Source organism: Plectropomus leopardus, chromosome 22 (genome assembly GCF_008729295.1).
Source record: "Plectropomus leopardus isolate mb chromosome 22, YSFRI_Pleo_2.0, whole genome shotgun sequence".
Taxonomy (NCBI): domain Eukaryota; kingdom Metazoa; phylum Chordata; class Actinopteri; order Perciformes; family Serranidae; genus Plectropomus; species Plectropomus leopardus.
In genome coordinates, this window is record NC_056484.1 from 11,066,024 (window position 1) to 11,093,742 (window position 27,719).

Sequence of the window (27,719 nt, forward strand, 5' to 3'; positions counted from 1 at the left end):
CCCCATAATTGATGGTACATCCTTAACATAAAGTTATGTAATCACCATAAACTTAAGGTTAGGTTTAGGGAAAGACACATAATGACAATATACCTTAAAATGAAAGTTCACACGGTTCTGAACAGTGGTCTCCTGTAGGAAAGTCCCTGTGGAAAGTCCTGTATTTTATGACCCATTTATCGCCCTAACCTGCCTCCTCACAGGATCGCTTGGGACTGCTGTTAGCACATTGGTCACTTGATTGCAGCCCTCCAAATATCTGGGTTATGCACAAATTAGTGGCTTATCATTATATGGAATATATACAAATTTTGGTACACTGGAAACTTACCAATAGTGCATGAGAACAGCCCCGACTCACTTACTCATGTCAGGAAAGAACAAAACATATTTTTTAGTTTTCTGTAAAGGTATGTAGCAAATATACTTTATTCGCCCAGGTTTTGAGATATCCATCTCTAACACTCCTGATATCTATTGGCTTCTCTCCTATGCACATACTATCTTTGGGTCCCTGTTACAGAGCCTTGGGGTCCCCAGGTTTTGAGAACTTCAACAGTGGAGCCTCAGTGCTTTTACAAGAATACATCTGACCTCAGTTAACTTAGCAGAAATACAGCAGAATGTTTTTGTTGGGCAAACAAGCACAAATAGACACATCTTGGTGTGCATTGGTTTGGTTGGTTAAATGGAGTCATAGTGGGGACATGAGTAACTTTAGATTTGGAGACAGTCTAACACTTTGACAATATTTGCCTGGTTTTCAATATGATGGTTCATTTGGTGTTCCAGCATTTTTACTACCTTGATTTGGTACATGGGGAGAATTGAGGGAAAAAGAGACAGGCTGAAAGAGTGGAAAGTAAGAGAGAGAGAGAGAGAGAGAGAGACGGGGGTGAATAAGCCGTTTGTTTGTCCCTCGGCTGTCCTCCCTGGCCTTGCCTGGTGCTTGGTGCCTGGCGTCCAGGGTCATTTCCTTTCATAACGACCACTGCCATCCTTGCATTAGCATTTTCACTGCTGTGGGGGCAACACTTGAGTGTGCAAGTGTGTGTGTGCTTGGTTGCTTGCTCGCTTCGGGGCCTTATTATGCAGGGACTTGGGAAGACAGAGAGAGGGGAGCAGGGCCGAGACATCGACCTGACGTCGCTGAGATCCACCATGCCAGCCAGCGGCCCTCTGCAGGTTAGTGCACCCAAAAAGAGAGTGAAATGCGTGAAAAAATGAGAGACTTGGGGAGAGACAGGTAGAAACTGAGGAGACAGACTTAGAGAGAAAAATGTGAATGAAGTTGCAAAATCTTTCTGCATGTTTAGCCATGGCCTCTCCTCCATCTCTTCCTCTCTGTTTCCCCCTGTTTCTTTACCTCTTTTCATCTCCCTTCCTCTCAACCCTGGTCTATCTGCGACTCTGAATCGCTGCTCCTGTCTTAGCTTTGCCGCAGAGCTGTGGTATGTGCAGCCTATGTGAGAGCTGAGGATCAGAGGGTTGCTGTGTGGCTCTCTGGGTTCGTCTGAGTGTCCGTACTCTATTCTGAGACTAAGTTACGATCGCAACATCCATCAAATATCAATTAGGACCTGGGTGCAAAGGCTAATAAAGTCCTCTAATGCAGACTGGTCAACAGAACAGGTACTCACTAATGCCAAGAATAAGGGGTCAAGGTGGGGCTGCTGACCTGAAGATGTCTGTTCATTTTTAGGCATATTTTGTTTATTTTTAAAGAAGCCTTTTTTCTAGTTTTTTGGTTTTATTTTTCTTTGGTATCCCATTAAGTGTACTGCATTACTTTTTTCCTTTAAATAATCCTCTAACTCATCATTCACTACAGTTAAAGGTATGCCGACAGCCTCTGTCATGTGTGCGTGCGCCCGCACACACACACACACACACGCACGCGCACACACACACACTCCCTGGTGACTGTTGTGATTCATCTTCTGTATCAGTGTCAGGGCCAGCAGTGCTCCTGCCCATCAACCAGCAGGGCTATCAGTTACTGGTATATTTAGCTACACAGTCTCTGGTGAACAAAGTGCTATTACTCAAGAGAAGCTGTGTGCATGTGTGTGTGTGTGTGTGTGTGTGTGTGTGTGTGTGTGTGTGTGTGAGACAGAGAGAGAGAGAGAGAGAGAGAGAGAGAGAGAGAGAGAGAGAGAGTGAGTGAGGCAGTGACAGATGCGGATGAAAAGGTGTACAGTAGCTGAGTGGGTGTATGTGTAGTAAGTCTGATATGCTTAAGCACCACCCAAACTCAATATAATCACAGTATTTTAAAGTGTTGTAGGTGAAATTAAACCAAACCTAACAAATCATCTTGTGGAGTTTTTGCCAATTTTGTTCATTTTTATTACTGTCAGTCAAGGAAGAGGCAACATTAGGCCATTTCTTTAATAACTAACAATGTTGCTTTTTCCAATAAAGGAGCAGTGTGTAGAAGTGTTTCTACTACACTGTTCGGTTTGACACAGATCGACCACTAGCCCAGCACCTGCTAATGTGTGTTCACCTTTATTTATCTGATACCTTACGATCTAGACATTCAGGATGTTTTTACCGGCAGCCGAATTATCCACAGAGATCTCTTCCTCTCCAAAACAAATGGACGTGATGTTTTAAACTGGTAAAAACATTGATTAACGCAATTTCACATTAGAAATTTGCATTTTGCAAATGCTGTTTGGCTTGTTATGAAGGGGCTGCAAACTACAGTGGCAGATGCAAAAACGCGAAATTGCAAAAATGCAAAAACAGAAAAATGCAATGCAATGGATAGCTTGATCTGCATTTGATTTCATGTGAATATTTTCTGGAATCTTCTATATTTTATTGTATGGTACTGTAAATCAGTAATAGGAAAATTCACCTAAAGAGGTACAAAAGTATAAACCAAACTGATAAGTGAAAGTACAAACTGTCAGGTCAGCAGCAGCTACTCAGTATGCCTACAAATCTCATATCTGTCATTTCACTTCCTGTCAGCAGGTTGACAGTTGCAGCAGCAGTATGAATTTATGTCGCAGCAAAAGTAAGGTTATAGTTTGCTAACCACATCCAAATTTACAGCTTGTGAATGCTGACTCTGTTCATTCATTTAACTGAAAACACAACCACACTTTCCATCTGCGAATTTCCTTCTCATGTTTTGATGTGTCACACTTGCATATTAGTTGAGACCTTGAACAATAAAACTATTTATGAGATGCAGTTTTTGTAATGTTGGGGATAAGTCGTCACAGAAAACCACAGAAAGCTGTTACAGTAGCTGGTGTATGTTTAAGCAACAGAATGAAGAATTAAAATGACTTACATGGATTTTAAATGGTGATTAAAACCACAATGAGTGCTGGAAGAGCCCAAGGACTATACTGCCATATAATGCCTAAACACAGTAACTAAATTGGCTGAATGGAGTTAAGACCATACCTGGGCTTTCTAACGTCTGTTTTACCAGCTACAAAATCATAACAACATAGAACTTACGAAAAAAGTCAACATATCAAGTTAGAAAAACATAGGTAAAAACCTAAATGACTCCATGCTAGCTAGTTAAGGCAACCTGGTGAAAGCTAGCCTGTGTAAGCTAATTTACCCACTTTGCTGATGTGTTTCCTGCATTTAAAATCATCTTTTTAATATTCAAAATCTTACTTAATTAGTTTTTTATATCATATAAAAACACAGTTATCATAGGATGTGATAATGAATTGTAGCTATTGCTTGTCTTTCTTTATTATTAATCTTTCCCTTTGCTTAACTAGCTTTCAAACTTGAAGCTCAACTATTTTTTTTCCAAATTTACCATTTCTGTAGTTATTGTTCTTGCTTTTAAAGGCGGCATTGCACTAATCAGAGATATGCTAAGAACATATTGCGCCATTTGACCACCAACAGTCACTACGGCAGTAATAATCATATCATGTGCCTCACAATGTAAATATTTATATTCGCAACCGCAAGTGCTCACCACAACTATTCATCACCACTTTGGTTGCTTAATCATATGTTGGCAGATGTGAAAAGAGAAATGTGTCATCCCTAGAAAAGCGGATGTATGCATGTGTGTTTAAGAGATTGCTCTCTCAGCATGATAAACATCCTGTATGTCAATGCCAGATCAAGCTTGTGGTTTGTTTGATTTATGCTATCATTAATACATTACAACTATGTGTTTGCCATGTTGTTTTGACAGACAGATAAATGGCTAGTTGCCACTGCACTAAAGGAGCAGGTGTAGTAGATGATAGAGTAAGAGCCAGTGGTAGTGGGACAAAAAATATGAAATGGATATTGTCCTTTAGAATACCAGCTATGTAATTAGATGAGGTTTTCTCTACAATCTGAAACTTGCCACTGCATCGTACAGTAACTTAATTACTTGTAATTTATAGCCACTGTGACATTATGCAAGTCTTTAAGCTTGTTCGGATCACATATGATCTTGTTTTACTTTACAGAGTGGACCATGTGCTGATGCTGTTTTTGATACCTGCTCTTTCCAAGATTTAAAACTCACTTTCAGTCGCGAATTATGTATAAATATTTATTAAAGATTCATTTTCTTGTTTTTTGAATAAATGGAAACTCATTTGTTCCAGTTTTTACACCCAGAAATCTCACTGATTTATGATCAGTGACACTGAATCAGTCATAGCCAGGTATCGCCAAACTAGTTCGCCGAAACCTCTCAGCTCAGCTTCTGTTTCTATAGTCCCTTTCCATGCACAAAAAAACCTGCTAACATCTGCTAACATCTGGCTTTTTAATGTAATCACAGGTATTTCTTGCCTCCAGCTCTGATTGGCATTGATGAAAATACAACACCGGGCGTGAACGCGCTAATTTTACTCCTCTACCCTCACGAGACAATGACGCGCCAGCACAAAACACCGCCAGTCTCCTCAGCTAGGTTTATGCTCTCCAAAGTGTCCCTTTTGTGAGGGTATGCAACCCAAAAATGACATCATCATGTATTTTGCATTAAGCGTGAAAGCTCTGCAGGTTGTCAGTCATAGCCCCAAATTAGATAAATTGTTGTGATTGGCTCGAGTGCCAGGTGGCTAGAAATCAGTGTGAAAGTGAGAGGAATCAGCGGGAGCAAGTAAAAAAGGTACTCACAGATTTGTCTGGTTCCTAGGGTAACTGTGCCATTGTTATCACTCAACAGACTAATTAACACCTTGATATAGTGTGGTGACTTTGTGCCATGGGTCAGTACTCATAGTGCACCTTGGATATCTGGTGTTGAGAGATTTTATTTATAAAATGAACTTGACTTAAACAACCTATCTTCACCCTTTAAGACCAGTTGAGAAATGAAGCTTCACATGTTGTGAGACTTTCAATACAGTTTGACGGCTGTGGATTTCTGCTTTTTTTCAAATGGATTTCTAGGGTTTCTGAATTCATAACATCATTTTTTTCAACATCCAGACATGCTGCACTCAGCAGAGCTTCAAATCAGGTCCTAAGGAGAGTGTGTCATTTGCTGAAATTGGATTTCTGAGGTTTTCAAGCTGGGTCTGTGTGAAGCTAGCATGATGAATCTATTTCCATGGTGTGAAGGCTTTACACCTCTAAGTCACTCTCTATGTATAGTGCACAGCAACAGGGCGTGGAGCACTCACACACAATTTATAGGAATCACACAGCCTCTACAAGCATGGCAGCCATGTTTCAAAGACAGAGCATGGTCAACACATTCTCACCCCAACTCGTCAAATATTGCCGGTCAGTGATCGGTCAGTACCATTCACGTCTAAGTATGATGCACTAGCTATCCTCCTGTGTCTGTTTTGAACACTCTGGGACAGCGTGTCTGTTTCTTTTCACAGGAAATTAACATTTTCTGCTCGTTAGATGTATACACTCTTTTTCAAAATAAACTGATAAGGCTGGTAAAACTCCTATTTACATTTATTTTCCTGTGCGTAACAAGCACATGGTTAGGTTTAGAAAAAAATCCATATGGTTTGGCTTAAAAAAGTGAACAGCAGGCTCCTGGTTAAAAGTCTGGAGTTTGTTGGACCCATCCACTGTCAGTCCAGGCCGCCCTATAGGGACCAGCTCCTTATATTGCATCATTACTGGCAGCATTTCAAACTGATGCCGGCGGTGTATCATACTGCCATGAAAGGTGACAGCAGGCCAACTGGCAGTGTATTATACTGTCTGCAACAGGTGCCATTCGACCAGTTTATTAACTGACACCTTCCAGTGGTGTATCATATTGCCGTGAAAGGTGGCTTTTTGTGTCATGTCTAGCTCTGAAATCACTGACTAAGCAGCAGTATTTGAAGTGTTAGAAACAGAACGGGCTAAAAATGGTCACACTCTCAAAAGAAGGTGGTCCCTTAACTGTTATATTTGTTTTAGTACGATAACTTTAAAATTTCTACTATTCGTATAAGTTAAACAGCCTGAAAGCAAACCATCATATGTTGTAAGAAATTACAGTTTGACGTGCTCTGCTTCTACGAAGCACTTCACCCAGGCAAATAATCATGTTTGGCTGCCAACCAGTGGTGACTACATGTTATAATCAAGTTTGAGGGGTAGGGTCACTTTAAGACTGATTTCACATGTCACTTATTCCAACAATAACAACGCCTATATGTGTCATAACAATGGCAACAACTGTATTTAAATGTTGTTTTTCCTGTATTTCTGTCTAAACAGCAGCTTGTTAACCAGAATACTTGTTTCTTTTATCCGTCTGCTTTAATGTCTGCTGTTGAGTGTCCCTCAATGACCACCGTCCTGCTCATCTCCTTTCCACTTCTCTCAACTCCGAGAATACACTGTTGCCTCTCTTTGACATTACGTGTGTGTGTGTGTGTGTGTGTGTGTGTGTGTGTGTGTGTCTGTGTGTGTAACCCCTTCTTGGCCCCTACATGGCAAATGCCACATTCTGAGTGTGAGTGTGAAGTACGATAAGGTGTGTGTGTGTGTGTGTGTGTGTGTGTGTGTGTGTGTGTGATTCCGGGAACTTTAATCTGAGACCCAACAGAGCCTCATCTTTAAATGACTGTTGTTGTGTAATAGGTTTGTAATGTAATGTTTACTTTGTATGTACAAACTATAGCATACATGTTTCAGGCTGGAATTTAATATCCAGATTGCGTAGTCAGATTGTATACACCAAAACATTTAATCAGAATGCAACTTTTTAAAAATTGCACAAAGTTGTTCCACCCGCTGCTAAGCCTCCAATCTGCCAGAATTCAATTAATTCAATACATAAAGTAGAAAAGAAGAAGAAGTGGTTCTGCCTATTGATGCAATTTAATTGTTAGTAAGGTCAGAATAACCCAGGCTACCTCTTTAGGTTTCTACTGGTAACGACTGACAATTATTATGTCCAGCAAAGATGCAATTCAGCCTCTTTAACATTATTACAAGACAGAATAATTTAAACTGTGTTTCTGAGAAATTTACAAAAGCATTTTTTCTCATATCAAGTGTATCTAAATTTACTTTTGAAACATGTATCTAAAATGGATAAAGTGGATGAAAGATGGTTAGTAGGGCCAAAAACACAAAAATATAATATTTCACTTTTTTTTTAATGTATGACCATGAATGTATACATTACTGTGAATATATAGCACTTAATATCTTTCTTCCCTCTTTCTTTGTTTTATGGTCTTCCTTCAACTCTGTCTCTCTTCCTCATACAGTCCACATCTTTTTTTTTTTCTTTATTAACACATTCCTTTCTCTATCTCCCTGTTCCTCTTCCTCCTCCTCTGTCAAAGGGGGGGCGGGTATGTTTTCTTTTCATTTTTTAGCGAGGGAAATGACAGCCGACTCGGTTTGAATCCGAAACAGGTTCACGGGAAAAGAGCCCAATTCACTGCCATTTGTGTGCATGTGCAGAAACGTGAACAGATTTTTAGAAGGTTTTATAGAGTGAGCGTGTGTGAAATGAGTGATACCACACGAAAACTTAGATCCCTCCAGATATAAACAATTAAGTTATCACACACAGAGATCAGTCTCTCTGTCTCCTGCTCTCACTCTCTGTCTCTCACTCTCAAACCAACAATTTTTGTGTCACAGAGTCAAACAGAACAGTCGGCGTCTTTGCTTCCACTTGAGCCGGATTTAAAATCTTGACTCCAACAGCTTCTTAAATGTTATTTCCAGTGAAAGACTGCATGATCATATATTTCCTAAAGACGTTATTTGTCAAACCAACTAAACGCTCATCCTTAAAACCTTGAGCTGATTATTACGCATGAAACAAATCACAAGCTGCAGCTTTAGGCGAAGAGTGTTGTGTCACACTTTTGTTACTCATCCACTTGTTCCAGTCGTATTGGCCAAGAAAAAACAGGAAACCCCCTCTCTAGTGCCGAGGCTCCCCTGCTGGGACGCTACAACTCACAACACCATAACTCACACAAACACACAGATACACTTAAATCAAAAGTGCACACCGAACTTATAAATCCAAGATCACCATGTCTTTTCATAACCTTACACACCCTTCTCATAAAAACATACGCAGCTGTAAAGTGTTTTTCTTAGAATTCAGAAAGATGTATTTATTTTCAGAGAATTGCGAGTTGTCAAACAACTGTGCTTGTAGCTAGGCTGCATTTAACTGCAGTGGTTTGAGGTACCATACACTTCATTTAGATCTGTAGGCATCTATTGTACCATGTGCTGTGCTTGGATCATGGCCAAACACATATAGAGACACACACATACAGACACACATCTGCTGAAATGCATACACATAAAAATAGACATAAAGATGTATAATGTCATAAACATTTACAATGCTCTAGAGGCTTTGTGTGCGGTGGGGGGGGTGAAGCATAAAGTCTGTGCTTTAAGTAGGAGTTGATACTGAGTGCACAGATGCAATAATGATATCATTCTTCTCAACTATTCCTTAAAAGAAATACTTCACCAAATGTGAGAGAGGAAGGGGGTAAAAATCATTAGAAATCATAGAAAAAAGAGAGAAGAGAGAGAGAGAGAGAGAGAACTTGGCATGCAGAAATCGAGAAAAAAAAAGTTAGTCGGGCTACAAACTGAGACACACACAGAATCTGACCTCTTGAGTTTGTTGATAAAATGTGTTGCTATGCTGTATGCACTATAAAGTATGTGTGCATTTATGTGAATCTAAAGGTAAATACAGACCTCACTGTATCTATGTTTTCCTTTCCTCCACTGAGAGTGCTAGGTCATCGAATAAGACAAAGCGTTTGTGTGGGAAAGACCCCGGACGTTTATGTTTCTGCTCAATCTTGCGTGTGGGTTAACAAGTGTGTGTATGTATGAACTGTTCAGTTGATATATGTACAGTGTCTGTTTGTGAGCATGTAAATATGTGGCTTGCGTGTAAGCCTGTTGTGTTTGCAAGGGTCAATAACATAACAGCATCATTCGAAGCTTTGTGTACAAGCAGACGACTATTTAGCTAATGCAATAGCATGATGTAGCTGTGTGAGGTCATTTGTGATCTTATATGTGTTAATGGGAAAAAATGGGAGCAGGACAGGAACGATGGAGGGAGAAAACTAGTGTGGGAGATGGGTGAGGTTCTGCCTTACCTCATCCAGTCTCCGTCGCTGATGTTCCCCGGTGCCTGCTGTGCTCATGGGACGATTGTTGATTTCAACACAATGAGATCACGCTAAAAGTGAAACAAAGGCTCTCTGTTATTTATTGTCCTCTTTGTGAAACCACAAAAGCATCGTCCAAGTCTTTCGGGAACTCACTTTATATTTTCATTTGTCTGCAATTAATGTGAAATCTTTTTATTTTTTTTAATTTTTAGATATTCTCACATAAATTGTCTAACAAAATGTCATACTTTTTAAGTTCCTAAAAGGCAGGGAGACACTAAAAATGTCAGCTTTTTGAGTGTATTCTTGAAGAAAATAAAGTTGCCAGTTATAAATGATTAGCATCACAATTCTATGCTCAACAAAACTATATGCTCTGGCTACTTGTATATACATGCAGCTCTAATCTCACACGTTGTATTTTTAAACTTCCGCATGACCGGACACATAAACTTTTTCACAGCATTTTTCTCAGTTCTCTGTCTGCATAAGCCTGCTCTGTGCAAACATATACATCATATTTAGGAGCCTCGGGGGAGCTAAATAGATGACCTGCCTGAGGTTTAGTCACCGTTCCTGATCTATTGCATTTATGTTTACGCCTCTGTGTGTGTATTTGCGCAGGAATATCCGTCTACCCTTTTGACCTCCACAGTGAAAATAAACAGCAGTAACGTCTCTTTGACAAATAGTTATTCACTTCTTCTCAGACACGCACACACACACACACACACACACACAAAGTCATGTTTCCATCACTTCAGAGGACATTAAATTGACTTACATGCATTTCCTGGAGACTTTCCCTAAACCTAACCTTCACCTAAATCTTACCCTGACCTTAACCAAAGTCTTCACACTAAAATTTAATGATTTACGTTATAGTGACTCGGGTTTTGTTCCTAAATGAAAGGTGAGTCCCTACAGTCTGAGTGTGTAAAGAGATTTATGAATTAAGAGCCAGAAAGTTTGCATTGAGCAGGCTGGAGCTGAGGTGAATGGGTCAAGCAAACTCAAGACTTTCAAACAGATGTTTGTTTCCCATGTTAAAAAAGGAGATATGAAGTTATTTTAAAGACAATATACGTACCGGTAAGTCATGTGACATAATGTTACATTTGTAATAAACATAGTTATTTTAAGTCAAGTTAGATTTATCTATAAACTCATAAAAATATAAAATAATTATTCACTTTTTCTGCATGTGTTGCGCAGTTGTTACTTATATGATGCTCATTTCTCTATCTACTGCCTGACAGTAAAGAAACTTCAACGTAAAATGACATAAATCTGTTCATTTAAACTAATAGTGAGGATGTGCATTTACTCTGTGTGTGAAAATAAAAAGCAGACGTGGCACTGAATGTTTAGAGATTTGTCTCAGTGGAAAACTTCCATCATTAAACACAATAATTTCCAACAGTGGAAGCACATCACAGTCTTGTGGTTATCTGAAATTACACAAGTGGCTGTTGAATAAGCTTTGATCAGAAAGGCCTCAGATCCATGTTGATCATTACCACATTGCCCCAGCAATAATAACTCCTGTGGTAACCAGGGAGTGAGACTGTGATTTTTCCTGTTTTCTTCTGTTCCTTTGGGCACATGTGCTGATTACAGTCACAGTAATGGCATACAGGTATCTCAGGGTATCTCATCATTGCTTTTATTATTTTAATAAATGAACTTCCCTGTGTGTACCACTGAAACAAAGTGCAAAGGAGTGCAGTATTTTATGTCCTTAAAATGGGGCAATAGTTTGCTGTCATAAAGTCACAGGAACTAACACAGTGTGCATGTGTGCATGATATGAGTATGTTTACTGAGTTATTGATTGTCAACCTGCATCATAAGAACATGTTATGTGAAGGTTAGGAGTGTATATTTCTAGTTTCATCACAATATGATGCTATATTATGCTGGTCGATCGATTTAGGTCGATCAAGCCAATATCATATACTCATTTAACACAGTTGGTTACAAAATTGCCAACCCTTTTTTTATATTATATTTTCTATAACTGGAAATAATTAAAACTGGTTCATTCTGTCTGAAAACACTTTCTGTTAAAAAAAAATGTTTTCATTTGATCTTTTTCCTAAAATTTAAGGGCTAGCTGACATAAAGAAAAACATCTCAAAGAGAGGCAAACATCATATTTTAAACCAAGTATGAAACTCAGCTCAATAATAAGTGTCAAAGATCACAGACAAAACAACTGTGTTTTGTAAATAATGTTTCCTCCACATTTACATCTTGCTAACTTCATTAGCATTAGCCTAAAACATTTTACACTGCGTAATCTAGCTTAGCGGCTAGCGGACTTTTCCTGGACCACAATTTAACAATTTTAAATGTATTATTTCTGCTTTTCTTACTCACCGCTGGTCACTGCATCTCCCGACAGAACCGCACCGACGAATTTCAGTCTGCTGTACATCTTTTCAGACGAAAAATTTCGAGACAGAGCAGCTAATGTAAGGTTAGCAAGAAGCTAGGAGGGAAAGATATCCAGAGAGAGGATAGAGGACGTCATCTAATGCTCACACATAAGTGTGTAGTTTCTGGCAGATATTTAACATAAAAGATTTCAGCTTTATCTGACTGCACCGATTCATAAAGTAACTACAAAGGTTGCACTCACACAAACCATATGTTTAAATATACAGCCTGAATATCTCTTTTTAAATCAGCGCAACTGCAGTTATGACCTCAATGTACACAACATACATTTGTAGTAATTGGTAAACCACTTTAGTATGTGTGTAACACTTTACCTCCAGGTACTTCTCTATGTGTACATTGGACAAATTTACCTACATCTTGTCATACATGAATAACCCGTGTCACACTTTGCATTTTCAACATGTCCTTGCTTTTCTACATGTTGCTTTACCTCACACATATGGCACATATAGTCAGTGGTGGGCTGTCAAGGCCATCAAGGCCTTCTCTACTGGTCCTGTCAAAATCAAAATCATCGTTTTTTTCATAATTAAATTGAAATGTGCCTGAAATGTGTCTGTGTGTAATTCCTTGCTCAGTGTGACATTTATCCACAAAACAATTTTTTTTTCTCTTATGGAGCTGTATTAGGATTTCCTATGTCACTTAAATGTATCACAGCTCCTCAGACCAGCTCTTGTGGTACAACTTTGAGTGACAGTACTTTCAACCAATCAGATTTTGATTTGCTGTGACAGAACGCCCCGGATGTATCGCTGCGCTAGCCTTTAGCGTCGGCATTAGCTTTGAGCTTGATTTGGCGGGCTTTGACGTTAGCAAACAAGCTACATACATATTGATGGGGCAGGACAATAGCCGCTTGTTGCCGAGCTTCTTCAAGTTCCTTTTTCACCAAAGAAATGGTTACAAGAGGAAGACCTACACCTGAACTGGTCAACTGGATGGACTTTCCAAGGAAAACAAAGGTTTTTTTGCGGCATTTCACCCAGAGCAACTACAGCCGCTATAAGTGGCTAACAGCTAGCACGGAGCGGAACAAGCTAATTTGCCGGTCATGTTTACTGTTAAACAACACTTAGGGAACATGGCATAGCTCTGGTTTTAGCAGCTTCACGAAGGCAGCTATCAAACGTCAAGCCTCTGAGCTAAACTAGCACAAATTAAGAATCGTTTTGAAGATCACACAAGGCTGCTGTTTGTTGCCTTGCTTGATTCAGACATTTCCCGAGTCAGAGCTCAGGAGCCTGAATGAAAGGAGCACAGTTTCACCTTCCCAGACTCACAGCTGAATTCAAAGTGATGTATAACATGACAAACCTTCAGGGGAAGAGCCCAAGTGATCAACTGACATTTCTGAGGAGCACGGGGCTTGCAGACAATTTGTCACAACTTTATACCCTCACATGCTTGATCGTAACAATCCCAGTGTCCATAACCTCAGTTGAGCGATCTTTCTCGGCTCTCAAATTCATCAAAACATGTGAAGGGAATACAACTGGACAAACACGACTGTCGGCACTGGCTTGTGTCTGCATAGAGGAGCTGCTCATTCATCTAAAGCAGGAAGCACAACTGCACGAGGAAGTCATTGAAAGTTTCATCAGAAAGCACCAAAGGATGGATTTTATTTACAAGTGATGGGTGAGTGCTACTTTATTTTCTCAGATAAAGTTAATGTATTGTTGTGGTTTGTACAACATTCTGCATTGTTAAGGCTGTGTGTGATAAGTATTAATGGGTCCAACTTTTTTTTGGTATTTTTTCTTATTGAACTGAAGGCCGTGCAGTGATAATATTATGGTAATATTTATTGTATGGAAAGTTTTTCCTGCCATGTTGTGTTGTTGCTTGGAGACATGATGATCTGATGGTGGCGCTACAATCTCTGCTAGTGGTGTTGTTGTTGTTTAAGATCAGTTTTCGTGTTGGTGTTGATGCTGATGCAGTGGTGCAAATAGTGTGCTGATGTGTTTTGTATGTGGCAGTGTCGGCAGGTCATTACTGCTGGCCCTGACTAAAAACCCACGGTATGCTACTGCATATAGTATATCGTGCTGGTGATACATACACAAGCAACAAGTTAAGTACAGGTTCAAGTGTATGCATAGACAGAGAAAAAGAAGCTCTGACCTTGCTGCACACCTGTCCATATCAAACTGGTTGAGCCGGCATCCCTGGTGTAGGTGACTGTTGTGTATGAAGGCGTAATCTATACTTGTATAACTTTTGGCTTCAGTACATTTCCACTTGTCACATCTTTACAGGGAAGGAAATTGAAACTGCCAACTCTGAAGGACCCATCCGCTCTTAATCTTCTTCGTATGCCTCTTTGCACAAATATGACATTTGTATTTGATGTGTACTTATGTGGATTTCAGGATAATGAATGTAAAAGTGAAAAATGTTAAATGCATTTCACTCTGCTAACATGCAGTTTGTTGTTGGATGTTTATCATCTAATGGCTGTCCCTTAATGAATTATGAGAGGCCTTTGGAAATACACAGTTTTGTTATAGTGCCCCTAAGTGGCAGAAAATCTTCACACTTCTCCAAAACACAGTGTTGATGTTTTGAAAATAATTAAAGATCCCTAAATTCTTCAGTAGAATGCATGTGATGATGATACACATATAAATCTTTCCACACTCTGTTTTTAGTTTCTAGGCTTGGGTAGTTTGCACATATTTTCAACCCCAGGCAGTTTCTATGTGTGCCTGTCTTTTTAAACGTCTCACAGTTTGGGATGCAGCTTTGGCACATAACAGCAGCATTCGTGGAACTAAGGAAGCGGGAATGCCCACAATGGACACAAACACAGGGGAAGGAAGCGTGTGTTGTGGATGGTGATGAAGGCCGAGCCGTTAAAAGCCAGGAAGCCGTTGGGAGGAATGTCCTGTGATGTCACACATGGCCGAAGCCTGAGAGCTTGTGCGCCTCAGGGAAGTTTTAAACTCCAAACAGGCTTCGGCTCATCCGTAGAATTAAAAAAAAAAAAAAAGAGCCTTTCACAAAGTAAGTGATAGAGTGGCACAACAAAGAAAATACATTGAAGTGCCACTCTTCCATCTTTATATAACGCCTGTTCACACCTCATCTGAGCCCCTGAAGCACAACTCGTAAACACAGCCGCATGCACAGTACTGCACAGATATTTACAGTACACAGTATGTACACACATCCTGCAGTGGTGTGCCCCTCCCACACAATTCTTGTCATGTTTGTTTTGGATGCAGACACTATTATGTTAGTGTGAGTCAAGATCACACAGTGGCAAACTGACTTTTCGGGTCAATATATTATAATTACACCAAACCACAAACACTGCTAAGACACGTTGTGTAATCACAGCAGTTACTCGAAAGCTGACATGACTCAGCTTTTTAATAAGTTTGTCGCTGTTTTTGATGCTTCATTGAGTTTTGTTCTCGACCTAAAGAGATAATTAAAATAAGGCATTTTATTTATCAGCGCCTTTCAAAGCACTCAAGCACACCTTAAAAGACAGTTAGAAAACAAGCTGCACTGCATCCAGACATCATAAAGTCAAACAAAGCAGTAATATACAATAATACATTTCTGAAATAACTAGGTATAAAAATCATCACCAGTGCTAAAATCAATATGGGCGTAACTGTTGAGTAAGGATCAGACCAAATATGCCAGTTTGAAAAGGTGTGTTTTGAGATTGGATTTAAGTGTGAGGAGAAAGTCAATATTATGAGAAAGTTCTGAGGGCGAGGGAAAGAACAGCGGAAAGCTCTAGACATGATGGTAGTCGAGCAGACAGATGGTGAAGTGAGTGGGATGGCAGGAGAGGATCTGAAAGGGAGGATGTGTAGATGTGAAGGAGTTTGGAAATATAGAAAGGGGCTACTGTCGTAAATGAAGTGCCTTAAAGGAAAACTTTAACCCCCACATGACCTTTTGCATTTCAATCATGTACCCCGTGTTATGTTGAATTTGTGAAGAAAACAGGCAGCTCTTTTCGACGGGGAACTGAATGAAAAGTGAAACTTCTCTATGCTCTCTTCAAAGCTGGACTCCATTGACAAAAGCAGTAATTTTACCTTGCAGAAAACGGGAGCTGCTGGTCTTCCACTGCCTTTGTTTGTGTTGCTGTGTGACTTTGGTGTTTTAAAGGGTTAGTTTGGATTCACCAAAGTCGCACAATATCCTAAACAAACAACCAGTCGAGGCCGTGGCAATCCAGCAGCTCTTGTGTTTCGTGGTATAAAAATACTTTTTAAATCAGTCCTGCTTTGTAAAAGTTTAACCTTTTAATTCAGTTTTAAATAGTAAAGTTTTAGCAAAACTGCTTGTGTTTAGGAAGTACTGAGTATATGACTGGATAAGTGAGACTTTGATTATACTGAACAAGTTCTGGAAGAGTTTCTAAATTGCTGTTTTAATATAGTTTTGCTTTTGTTAAATGCGGACCCCTATTGCTTTAATTCATCAAGGATTCACACAAATTTTGAATTCGTTGTTCACCGTGAAGGCATGCAAGAAAAACAAAGTTTCTCCACAAATGCAATGTAATTGGTTAATTAAAATTTTTATTTGTCACCTTGCAATTGAAAACATATAGTAGGCCTGTGATCATATTCCGAAAACATCACGTCAATTAAGTAGTGATACCAGGTTGGAAGCCTGTGTTTTAAATCAATGTGGTGGGACTTGTTCTTAGTTTGGATAATAAAATGAGTAACCAAGATATTTTGAGATAATGATTATGATATAATGTGAAATGTTGTGTATCGGTAAGCAATCCAGTGTCTCACATCTCTGGTATGCCTTGAATGTGACGTTACCTTTTAGCACTAGAAAAACAACAATGACACAGATTGTGCTGCACTTTTCACCTGACATATATAGGTCAAAATCACTCCTTTGTCATCCTGGTAATACAGCACTGCTACATTACTGCAGAGATGACTGGTAAACTTCAGTAACTACCAGTTTCCCCAGAACTAACGGCTGTTTTAAGAATATTCTTAGCATCTTTCTCAGAGAAGTGTTTAGCTATATCACGGTCTAAAACTTGTTTCACGCAGTATTTCACTTTGAAATGACCCGTGTAATGCAGCAGTGGAGGGGCATGGTGTTTAGAGATAACATTCCTTCAAAGGGAAGGTCTGCAACCAGCTCCCACAGGAGCAAAAATCTGCACCCCTGAAGGGTCCTGGAACAACTCACCATTGACCTCTGATCCCTTGACAGAAGGTCATAAGCTAAAAAACATTATTCACCAGCTTGATGAAAATGCATTTGCATTATTGTTAGATCAGATTTATCACTTCAGAGTGATTGGCATGTGTTTATTTCAGCAACAGGTTATTTTCAGTATTTGTGACGCTCCGTTTCACTGAGTACATACCCACAGGCACTTTTTATGACAGGTTAAATGCTAGAAAGAAACACAAGGAATTCCAGCTATTACTGGTGTCTTTGTCCTCACAAAGACTCTTTGACATCAGCCTGTCCACTTTACAAACATGCCTCTCCTGTGATAAAAACTTCAAGCAAACACTCAACAATGAGTAGTATATTTTTACTACTCCACAAATCATCCCAGAGGGGACTTTTTACTTGCTATTGTGTAAATCATGTGTGTGTTTCCACTGGTGATTGCACAGTGTATGATGTGCGCCCCCCCCCCCCCAAATAATATTACCAGTAGTCAATAACAGAATGTCAGAGACAGGAGCAACAAAATTTTGGGGACCAATGTCTTGAAAAACAAATAAATCATGAATATAACATATTTTTAGTGAGTTACTGGGAGTTTAGATAAGATTATCAATCTCTGTGTATTCAGTTAAGAGATTTGTCCAAGAAGTGTTAATTAAATTAAACACAGTAAGTCTAAACAGTACCAAGGACAGGAAAATGACATTCAGACAGTAAAACAGCATTCTTGTTCAACCTTGAAGAGGAGTCTCTTTCTGAAGTTTCTCCTTTTTTTGTCCCTGTAAAATCTTTTGTATGGAGTTCTTTGTTTTCCAAAGCCAAAGGTGGCATTTTACTTTTTGAACCTGAAATTACGTCTCTTTGCAGTCTTATATGTGACAAAATCAAATCAGCTGCAGACACGTTTGAAAAGCCCCAATGCATTCTACTGTATATGTGTGCTTAATGTGTGCGTAAATGGCATGCGTGAAATTCAAGCATGAAGAAAAGTTACAGTACAAGGTTTTACATCTTGTGTCATTATAATCAAATTCATACGAGGTCTCCTTGACACTAACCTGACTGATCTGAACATTCAAGAGATTTAAACCGGCTATGGAGCAGTAAGGTAACTTACTGCCATACTTGTCATTCCTGCTTGTCAGCACTTCAGAGAAATGAACCTCTGAACAGTTAGAACATATCTGTTTATGTGTGTGTGTTTGCAATGTTACCATGACAGCATCCGACGCATTTAAGAACGCACTGATGGTGCAAACGCTACTGGCATACACACCTTTACCCACCTGACACACACACACACACACACACACACACACACACACATCTGGCAGACATTTCTTCAAGGGTCGCATGCCAAAGGATGCTATAACAGTGCGCAACATACGTCAACGTCTTATGCAATAGACTCTTCCACCATGGCTGACGTCAGATGAGAACCAGGTGTTTATGGGCTCTTCTTCATACACACACCACACAGACGTACATAACTACTCACATACGTCTCTAACTATTGATAAAGTCTGCCTAATGATAGACAGCTGTTTCCTAAACACCAGTTTGTTAGAGGAGTATAGTAGTGTAAAGTTCAGCCTAAATGCATGCTTTTATCAATAAGTCACACCAAAGGCTTCTTGTCCTGTTCTGTACGATTTCTGTTTCTTTATACAGCTGCGTTCAAATATCTCAATCAATTACAGTCTTTACTTTGCAAAGATTGCCAAAATGTATTATTGGGAAGTAAGCAAAAGATGCACGGCCAAATGCACCTCCAGGCAAACCCTAAAATGCCTGAAAACAAAAACGTGATTTCCCCACAAGCAAGTCATTTTTTTCATTTGTTTTATTATCAATGTGGCAAAGTAGCAACAAAAGCTTTCTAATATGAAATAAAATCTGCCTGTTAGAGGTGCAACCCTTTGTAAAGATTCTGTAGTAGGCCCCTGCATGGCCGGCAGGGCCAGCTGGCTGAGTCATTGATATGGGAAGCTCTGTAGCACCATGTGGTTATGGTCAGGAATGCAGAGAGTCAACTGATATTAGATTAGTGCCACTCTTTCTCTACTATTCCCAGATGGCAGACTGAAGTCCACATGCAGACACATATTCACAAAAACACACAAATGCACACTCATGTGGTCAAATGTTGCGGTTGCTCTGTGTCTGTATGTGTCACATTAAATCATACAACATATTTGTAATGTTATTTTTGTTATTTTCGCACGTGGGCAAGTGGCTCCACCAGTGGGTGTGAGAGATCAAAGGTCACTGAGGTTGTGTAGGTTGTTAATTTTCCAGGTGCTTCTATCTTTTACTAACTCACACACACACAAACACACATCCTGCCCAGCAATTACCGAGGCGTCCATCCTGCTGTGTAACAGCTCACCCCCCATTGGATGATAGTAGGATGACACTTTGATCATCACAGAGAGGCAGGAGTGAGGATAAACAGATAAATGTAATGTAAATGTAAGAAGTAAATAGAGAGCTTGGCTAAAAGATAAGTGGTTAAAGACACTGTAAGAGTAATTACCATTTCATTGTTTTAAAAAAATTGTAATTTATATTTTATTTTTATCATCAGCAACATTATTAGAATCATGTTCACAGGGCACTATTATTATTATTATTATTATTATTGTTAGTGCCCTGTGAACATGATTTCTAATATTGTTGCTGTCATTTTTTTCTCTATTTTTCACAATCCTGATGCTTTAAGAGACTGGACTGAGACTCATTTAAGTTGCCTTTTTTAGTTTGTCCATCTATGTTTTCACTCAGTCAGTTTATTGTAAAGAAGATTGTGTTTTCTTGGTTTTTGGGTTTCAGTTTATTGAGTTCCTCCCCTCCTGTGTTCCTCTGCTGCCTTTCCTTCATTTGCTCATCTACACCCCTGCCCTGCATCAGCCTCGTTAGTCCCCCCTGCTCCTTCCCAGCCATCAGCTCCCTGCCTTTTCTTCTGCCTAATCATCTTCATTTCCCGCACCTGAGCTATTCCACCCTTTTCTCCACCTGCACTTCATCCCCTCCACACACTACTTTGTATTTCAGTTCAGTCTTTGTTGGATCCTTGATTTTGTTATGTGATCTTCAGTTTCTTTATCACTTCTCCAACCTTGAATAACGAGTGATCTATTTGAGTTTGTGTTGCCTGCAGTGTCCAGTATTTGGGTGCACCTAGGCTGCGTTCAGCACCAACAAAATGTAGCAAAACATTTATTTAATAAAAACGGGTGTGCGTTAAACGAACTGTGTTACGCACAGTGCAATTAAAGAGGGCTTTATTGGCATAGATAACTTACAAGAGTGAATTAAAAACAAAAATTGTATGTACAATACGTAAAGATCAAAATTTTGTTTATATACACATAGCTGCTGATTGGGTACACCTCTGACACATCCACCAAGTGAGAGAAAACACACCTCAAAGCCTGTTGCGCACTATTTTCACACCACAATGACAATCTGCTCATTTCCTAAACAATTTAAAAATGATAAACTGCTATTTTAGGGAATATTTTTGCAATAGGATAAAAACTACATTAATAATTGGGCAGATTTCCTTTGATTGAATTCAGAACTAGCATTAAAAGTACTATGTATAATCAGAGTGTCGTGCAATATATACAAATTCCCACTTATTTTATCTTGATACAATCGCCTTTATAAATGAGGCTTGAATGTAATTTTGTTTCTGCCAGTTCACAGTTTTTACCTCTCTCTTTGAGCCTTTCTGTCTGTCAAAGCAGAATGCAGGAAGTGACATTGAGATTTATGTGATAGTAAACAACACAGGAAGGGGGGGGGGGTGTCAAAAGAATGAAGAGGTGTCTTTAAATGACACGTGGGTTCACTCAGTAGGTCTTTCACACAGCGGACATTTTGACTTGTCTAGTAGGAAAGCACAGATGTTACTAATAACACAAATGATGGCTCTGTTCTAATCAAGTTTCCCAGTGAGAGTGACAGTTAACAAGCGCGCGAGATGACAGGAACCTGAAATTCAGGAAGCCAAACAGAATTCAGCCTTCAGTGATTTAAGTTTTTACACCTTTCCTACTGTGACAAGTCAAAATGTCTTCAATAAAAAAGGTCTGTTGTGACATAAAGGACTCAGCAGAGAGCAGGTCTGGCAGAGAAACTCACAATAATATCACAGCCTTTGGGATTTGCTTATTTACTCATTGGCGTTGTAACCATGGAAACACACTTCCAATCAAAATGTAAACACCAGCATCTACCTCAGATTATGCAGCGTGGGCTTTAATTCATACACACACAAGCCAACACACACTATTTAAAGCTTTTTTTGTATTCCTCTGTGCAGGCGACTGTGGCACAAATATCCAAGTGGACTAAACTATAAACTCATTAGATTCTAGTAGTCAAAGGTCAAGGTCACTGTGACATTGTCTATCTCATTCTCATGAATGTGGTATCTTGAAATCACCTTGAATGCATTTCTACAAATTTGACATTTTACACAAATGTCTCATAGAATAAAATAATTGAATTCCTAAATGCCATAATTCAGAAGGGGAGACATTTAGTCAGATACTGAATTAGTGACACTAGTCTTGGGTGTCCATGTTGAAACTGATGTGATTGTATCGATCTTTTGTGCTGCTGGGTTGAAGATGTGAGTGAAGATTCTACATTTTAGAATATGTAGCTTCTTTGCAGCAACATCTGTTGGAAACATCATCACCTGTCATGGGTACATATGAGTCTGGACAGACATGGATGTAAACTGGAACTGGAGCTTGACTAGTTTGCTGATGCATACAACCACAAGGCAGTAATTATAGTTTCTCCATGCCAGCTTTGCTAATTACAGCCCAGTCGGCAGGACGATAGATGGCCATAGGGCAGAGATCAAGGGTCAGTTTTGGAGCTGCTGCGTAAGTGTGAGTTGGACACGGTGTGTGTGTGTATTTCTGTTGTGTGTGTTGTGTGTGTAAGTGTAGATACAGACTCTGTCCTGTTTTTTTTTTTTCAGGTCAAAGTTCACCTAATAGGTGTTTTGACTCCAAACCAGTGTGTGTGTGTGTGTGTGCTTGTGTTCAGTTGTATCCACCGTTTGCTCGTCCCTAAGCATAATAAGTCTATTCACTGACATGCCCACCAACCCCCTCCTACAATCAGCAGGCACATATACAGACAAACAAACAACCTGAAGCGCAGCATTTCACGGGCTGACCCATGGCCCCTAAAACAAACAAACACAGAAAATGCCAAGAGGTGATGTTTGGCTCTCACTTGTCAGTCCTGGATGGTGTTTTTAACTTTAACAAACTGTCTCTAAATTGAGGCCTCTAATAAAATGTAAAAAGAAATGGACACTGTTAACCCTGAAAACATTAATTTTTGCTCTGAAGAAACACAACATTGACTTATGACCTTGTGGTAAAAGCAAGTGTGTTTTCATAAAACAGGTCCGGAGGTCCGTAATAATGACACGTGTTGAACACTGGGGGCAGCAAATAAGAGCGTCCTCCTTCAAATGTCAAAGCAGCTTATTAGGGCTCATATTTATGTTTATTATTCGGTGGTGACATCTAGTGGCCGTAGTATTTTTGATTAGATCAAAGGAGGAAGTCAGGTGATTTAAAGCATAGGTCAGGGTGAACGGATGGGGCAAACAAACACAGGACTTTGACCCACCAGACTGCTGTTTGTGTCCCGTATGAAACTAAGTTGTATAGTAGTTTGAAACAGCAAAAACATTTTTGAGGGAAACTGTGTGCCGAGCATATTACATCTGCAATTGACATAAAAGCAATCTTTCAATACAGTATTCACTCGCATCAACTACAGCAATTTTATTACCTTTATTAACATTTAACCAAAATCAAGATTTTTTCCTAACCATAACCGAGAACACTAAGTTCTGGTGTCAAGGTCCTGCACTTTGTACGCCTGCCATCTTCCCCAACCACCTTCTTGCAAAGCTTACACAGTACATAAATGCAATGTTTTGTCACGTGAAAAAAATGTCTCTGAACATAATCCAGGCAACCACAACAATGTAATTACAGTAAGACAGCAGTTTAGTAACATACAAACGTTTACTTTCTGAATGACCGATGGGGTTGTGTGGGTTACAGGATTTGTTGGAAACAACAAACAGAGCACACTGTGAAATGCAACAAAAGAGAAACTGGTGTGGTTGAAGGGCTGAAGAGATGAATCACACAAAGAAGACTGAGGAAGACAGTCTGCTATGTCGTCAGACACAAGTCATAACGCGAAATGTATATTTATACATTTTTCCTCTGAAATTCCTATGGGCGTGCGTGAAACTTCACAGAAAGGCAGATTTCGCCATTAACAGAGAAAAGTACTATCTAAAGAAGCATTTGCACATAGCTACTGGATAAAAAGTAGAAAAATAAAGTTGAAATATTAGGGATTATAACTGTAAAAAGGTGGTATCAAATTGTCTCTGAATGATTAACCAACCTATGGTTTGATCCTTAGAAAATCCTTTTTAAAGTGGACATCATGCATTTGCAACAAGCCATAGACCTTAGTAACTGAAATGAGAAGCTTCATGTGAAAACCTGTCTCTCAGGCAAAAGACCAAGGCACTCACAGCTAAAATAATTTTAGTAAAGAGTAACTCAGACACTGTTCTGCTGCCAGAAAGCCAGCAAAAGGAAAACACAACTTGTCTTTGTCACTGCCTCTCTTCCTCCTTTCTGACTCCTCTTCTTTGTGTTACTATCTGTTTCTCCTCATCTGTATTTCTGCTCCCTCACCCTAAATGGTAGTTACATAAAAACCAAACAGAAAGATGATGCCTTCGGGCAGACAGAGCCTTGGAAAAAATGCAAAGGAAAAAAACCCCAGTAAAACAGGCGAGCACTGAGACAGACAGACAGAGTGATGAAGAGACAGACTGACAGTTAAACAAGATATTAAAAGAAAACCAGAGCTCCACTCCTAGTTGGGCTTTCTCTCCCATTGGCTATTATGGCAACCAATAGGAGTCCAGGGGAGGAGCACTTCCTGTGAGGTCGAGGGGGGGCTCTCATTTGGTCTGCTGTGTGTGAGTGTGTTCATGTGGAGTTATAAGTGTAAAGACTTGCTGTTGTGTTTGTGTGTATAAAAATACCTGTACATATGGAACGATGTATTCTTGTATGCCCCTCGTTCTGGGGCTGGTTTGTTTGGGTGTTGTGTGTGGGCAGAAATGGAAGTTTTACAAGGACTCTGGATTTCTAGGAAGCGTTAACTTTATAAATACCATATTTCCATAAAAACCAGTGAGGAAAAAAAGAAAACTTCTCTGCACAAAAATACATTTTACCATCTCTGCTCCATACTGTGTAGGGAGCGATAATATGTATAAAATTAATATTTGCTCCTGGACATTAGCCATTGTTTCCATAAAGGCGTTTTTATACACATTTTGACATCAAAGTCCAATAAAAACTCTAAACGTTTTTATGCTTGAGGTGGTTCTCGCCTTCGTCAAAGAAGAGTTGATGCGGTAAATGGGATATGGAAACGTTTTTGCTGAATAAGTTCTGACAATCAACTGTTTCCACTGTCCGTGACCTTATTGGTGCATTAGAATCATTGCATTAATAAGTCTCCATCTCTGGGCAGCATGAAACACAGCCAAGTGCATTGTTATAGGATTTACGGCTTCGGGTCCAGCCTGAAATCGTAGGTCGGTGGGTGAGGTCAGGTTGCAGAACTAATTGGTCATATGTGCGAATGCTAGAGCAGTTATGGTTCTCCCTGTTGTACTTTTGGTCTGGGTCTTTAAAATCAGATGTGCAATTTTTGGCTCATACTAGCTGACATGAAGAAGGAATTAAAACTTGCCTAATTGAAGCAAATTGCTGAAGGCACTTCTTCATTGTTCTTGTGTAGAATGGTTGGATGGCCAAGGTAACTTTTTTGGATTACCGTTCATTACCTCTACTTCTTCTCTGTTTCCAACAGATTACAACCATGCATAAAGCGTAGCCGATACTGCCAGCTATTAATGGTGATAATGATATATATTTTGAAAGTTTGATTAAAATTGCTTGACAAGTGAATGCAAATACAACTTGTTACTGTGTTTTTATCCAAGTCAATGGTTTGTCTCTACAGATTAGCCTATCAGTCTGCTCATCTCTTTAGTCAGGACTTAAAATATCTAAACAACAATTGTGTAAATTGCCATGGAATTTGGCCCAAACATTCATGGTATCCAGAGGATATATCCTTATGATCCCTTAACTTAACTTAAGTTTTCACTTATCTAGTGAAATATCTTGATGTCTACATGGGGAACTGCCACAAAACTCTGTGCAGACATTCATTGGTTCCCCAACCATGTTGCCAACTGACTGAATTGCCATTCAATTTAGAAAAAACATACATGAATTGTTGTAACTTTGGTGATCCTTTGACTTTTTATCTTGTGCCACCAGATAAAACTTTCACTTTTTCCAATACTTTATAATGCTAGTTATTATTGTGCTCATACTAATTCATGCATTCGTGATTAATATCCTTGTCTCAGTAGTAGGTCAGATTCAAACCACACGACTACGGCAAATTTAAAAACAGTGGGCTATAAAATAATGTCTATTATTCCCACCAATCGCATGATGCATACTTACATCCATAAACTGTTTGCAGGTGCTGGGGGGCAGTTTCTTATTCACAATTCATTTTTTATTGTATGTGCACATGGTTGACTTTATGTAGGTTAAATATTTTAATCCTCAGGAATAAGCAATGAAAATAGTAGTTTTATAGGCTGCTACTAAGCATTAATCCTAAGAGAGGAACCCCAAAATCTGCAGGAGACCACATGACTGGACCACATCCAGTAAGGCCAGAATCCTGAGACACGATATGCTGTAGCTGTATGTTTAACCCTTAATAATGACAGCAAGTGTTGAATTATAGGAGAAAACTCAAAGAATCTCATTCGTCAAAAGCAACAGAGGAGCCAGGTAGTCGACCCTGGACATTCACGAAGGAGCAGCAACTGGTAATTCACAGCCTCTGAGGATAAATGTGTAAACCTCTGATGACTTCCTGCAAACACTACTGCTGTAAATAATGACCTACCCCTCTCCTACCTGTCCAGTGAAACAAAGGGTAAAATAATAATTCAATAAATCAAGATGAATTCAGATTTAGCGTCATAAACGCACAGTCAGTACATTTAGAGAGGCATTACACTAAGTGAACACATATGGGCTGTAAAACTGTATGTAGGGCATTCCAATGTTTTGGTTGTGATGTGTGTGTGTGTATGTGTGTGTGTGTGTGTCTGTGTGTGGGTGAGTGTGTATGGGTGTGTGTGTATTTTGGCGGCATGCCCAAACCTGATGTTGATAAAGTGTGACCACAGGAGTCCCCAAAGGAGAAAAGATGGAAACAGGCCAGTACATATACACATACTTTTTCTCTCACTCTCTCCCAGTCAGAGTCATTTTTATATCACTTCCTTACGTCTCTCTCTGTCTCTCATACACACTCAGAAAAAAAACATTTAAAAAAACGGGTACACGTGTTCATAGTGTTTTGACAGTCTTAAAATTCTGGGAATTGCTTCTTACTTTCTTGGAGAATAAACCAGTCTGGATCGAACTGTACTGTAACACTAGCTGTACAGGGGATGAAATCAGTGTTTGCAGCACCAAAATACATCAAATGTGTACTAGTTTGATCAGGATCACAGTATCAGGACAGGTTAAACTGTCACACACAGAAATATGCTTATTTAGACTTCAAATTAAACCCTGAGAGTAAACATTTGGATAACTGTAAGGTGCAGGTTATCAGAAAAACAAAAATAAAACAGACTTTCCCTCTTGCATAGTTTGTTTTTGGTCTGAAACCTACATCTTAAAACATCTTGTTCCAAAAATCAAGGCACAGTTATGATAAGCCATCGACCTCATAAACACTCTGTGTATGAAAAATATTTGTTAGCAAAGTTCACCTGCAAAAACTAAGGGCTCCACGCAGAAGGAAGTGTGCCAGTGCTCGTGGGTGAGAGGGAAGTGAATGTTAACACACTAGCACGGTAGTTTTGTGGTGCTGTTGGTTATCCCCGTTGGTTAGCTACATACAAGTTTGCAAGAGCATTGGAGAAGAAGGGAGAAACCAAGTCACATGATCTCAGCCCACGCTGTGTTTACATGCACCACGGTGCAGTCCCAAGCATGTTTCTTTTTTACAAGTACTACAGTGCTTCCTTGTGTGCACACATGGCAACTGAAAACATTGTTGAGTATTAAGGGCTCAATATGCTTCAAATGAACAAGTCTGTGACAAACACTTGTAGAGGTAGAAGTGTAGAAGTGAGTTAAAGGGGACAGTTCATCTACAAAACAAAAATTCATATTTTTAGTCTTACCCGTAGTGCTGTTTATCAGTCCAAACTGTTTTGTTGTGAGTTTGCAAGTGTTGGAGATATTGGCTGTGGAGATGTTTGCCTTCTCTCCAGTATAAGGG

General features: G+C 39.4%; 1 protein-coding gene across 5 annotated transcripts in view; it reads left to right on the forward strand.

Annotated features, from left to right (window-relative positions):
- The first annotated feature begins 954 nt into the window (after nt 1-954).
- Nucleotides 955-27,719, forward strand: part of LOC121961553 (ninjurin-2-like) — a 32,832-nt gene continuing 6,067 nt past the window's right edge. For all 5 annotated transcript variants that reach the window (XM_042511590.1, XM_042511593.1, XM_042511589.1 and 2 more), the window contains exon 1: nt 955-1,185. In XM_042511590.1, the coding sequence (XP_042367524.1) occupies nt 1,090-1,185 (96 nt within the window). In that variant the 5' untranslated portion in view covers nt 955-1,089. The remainder of the gene's footprint in view (nt 1,186-27,719) is intronic.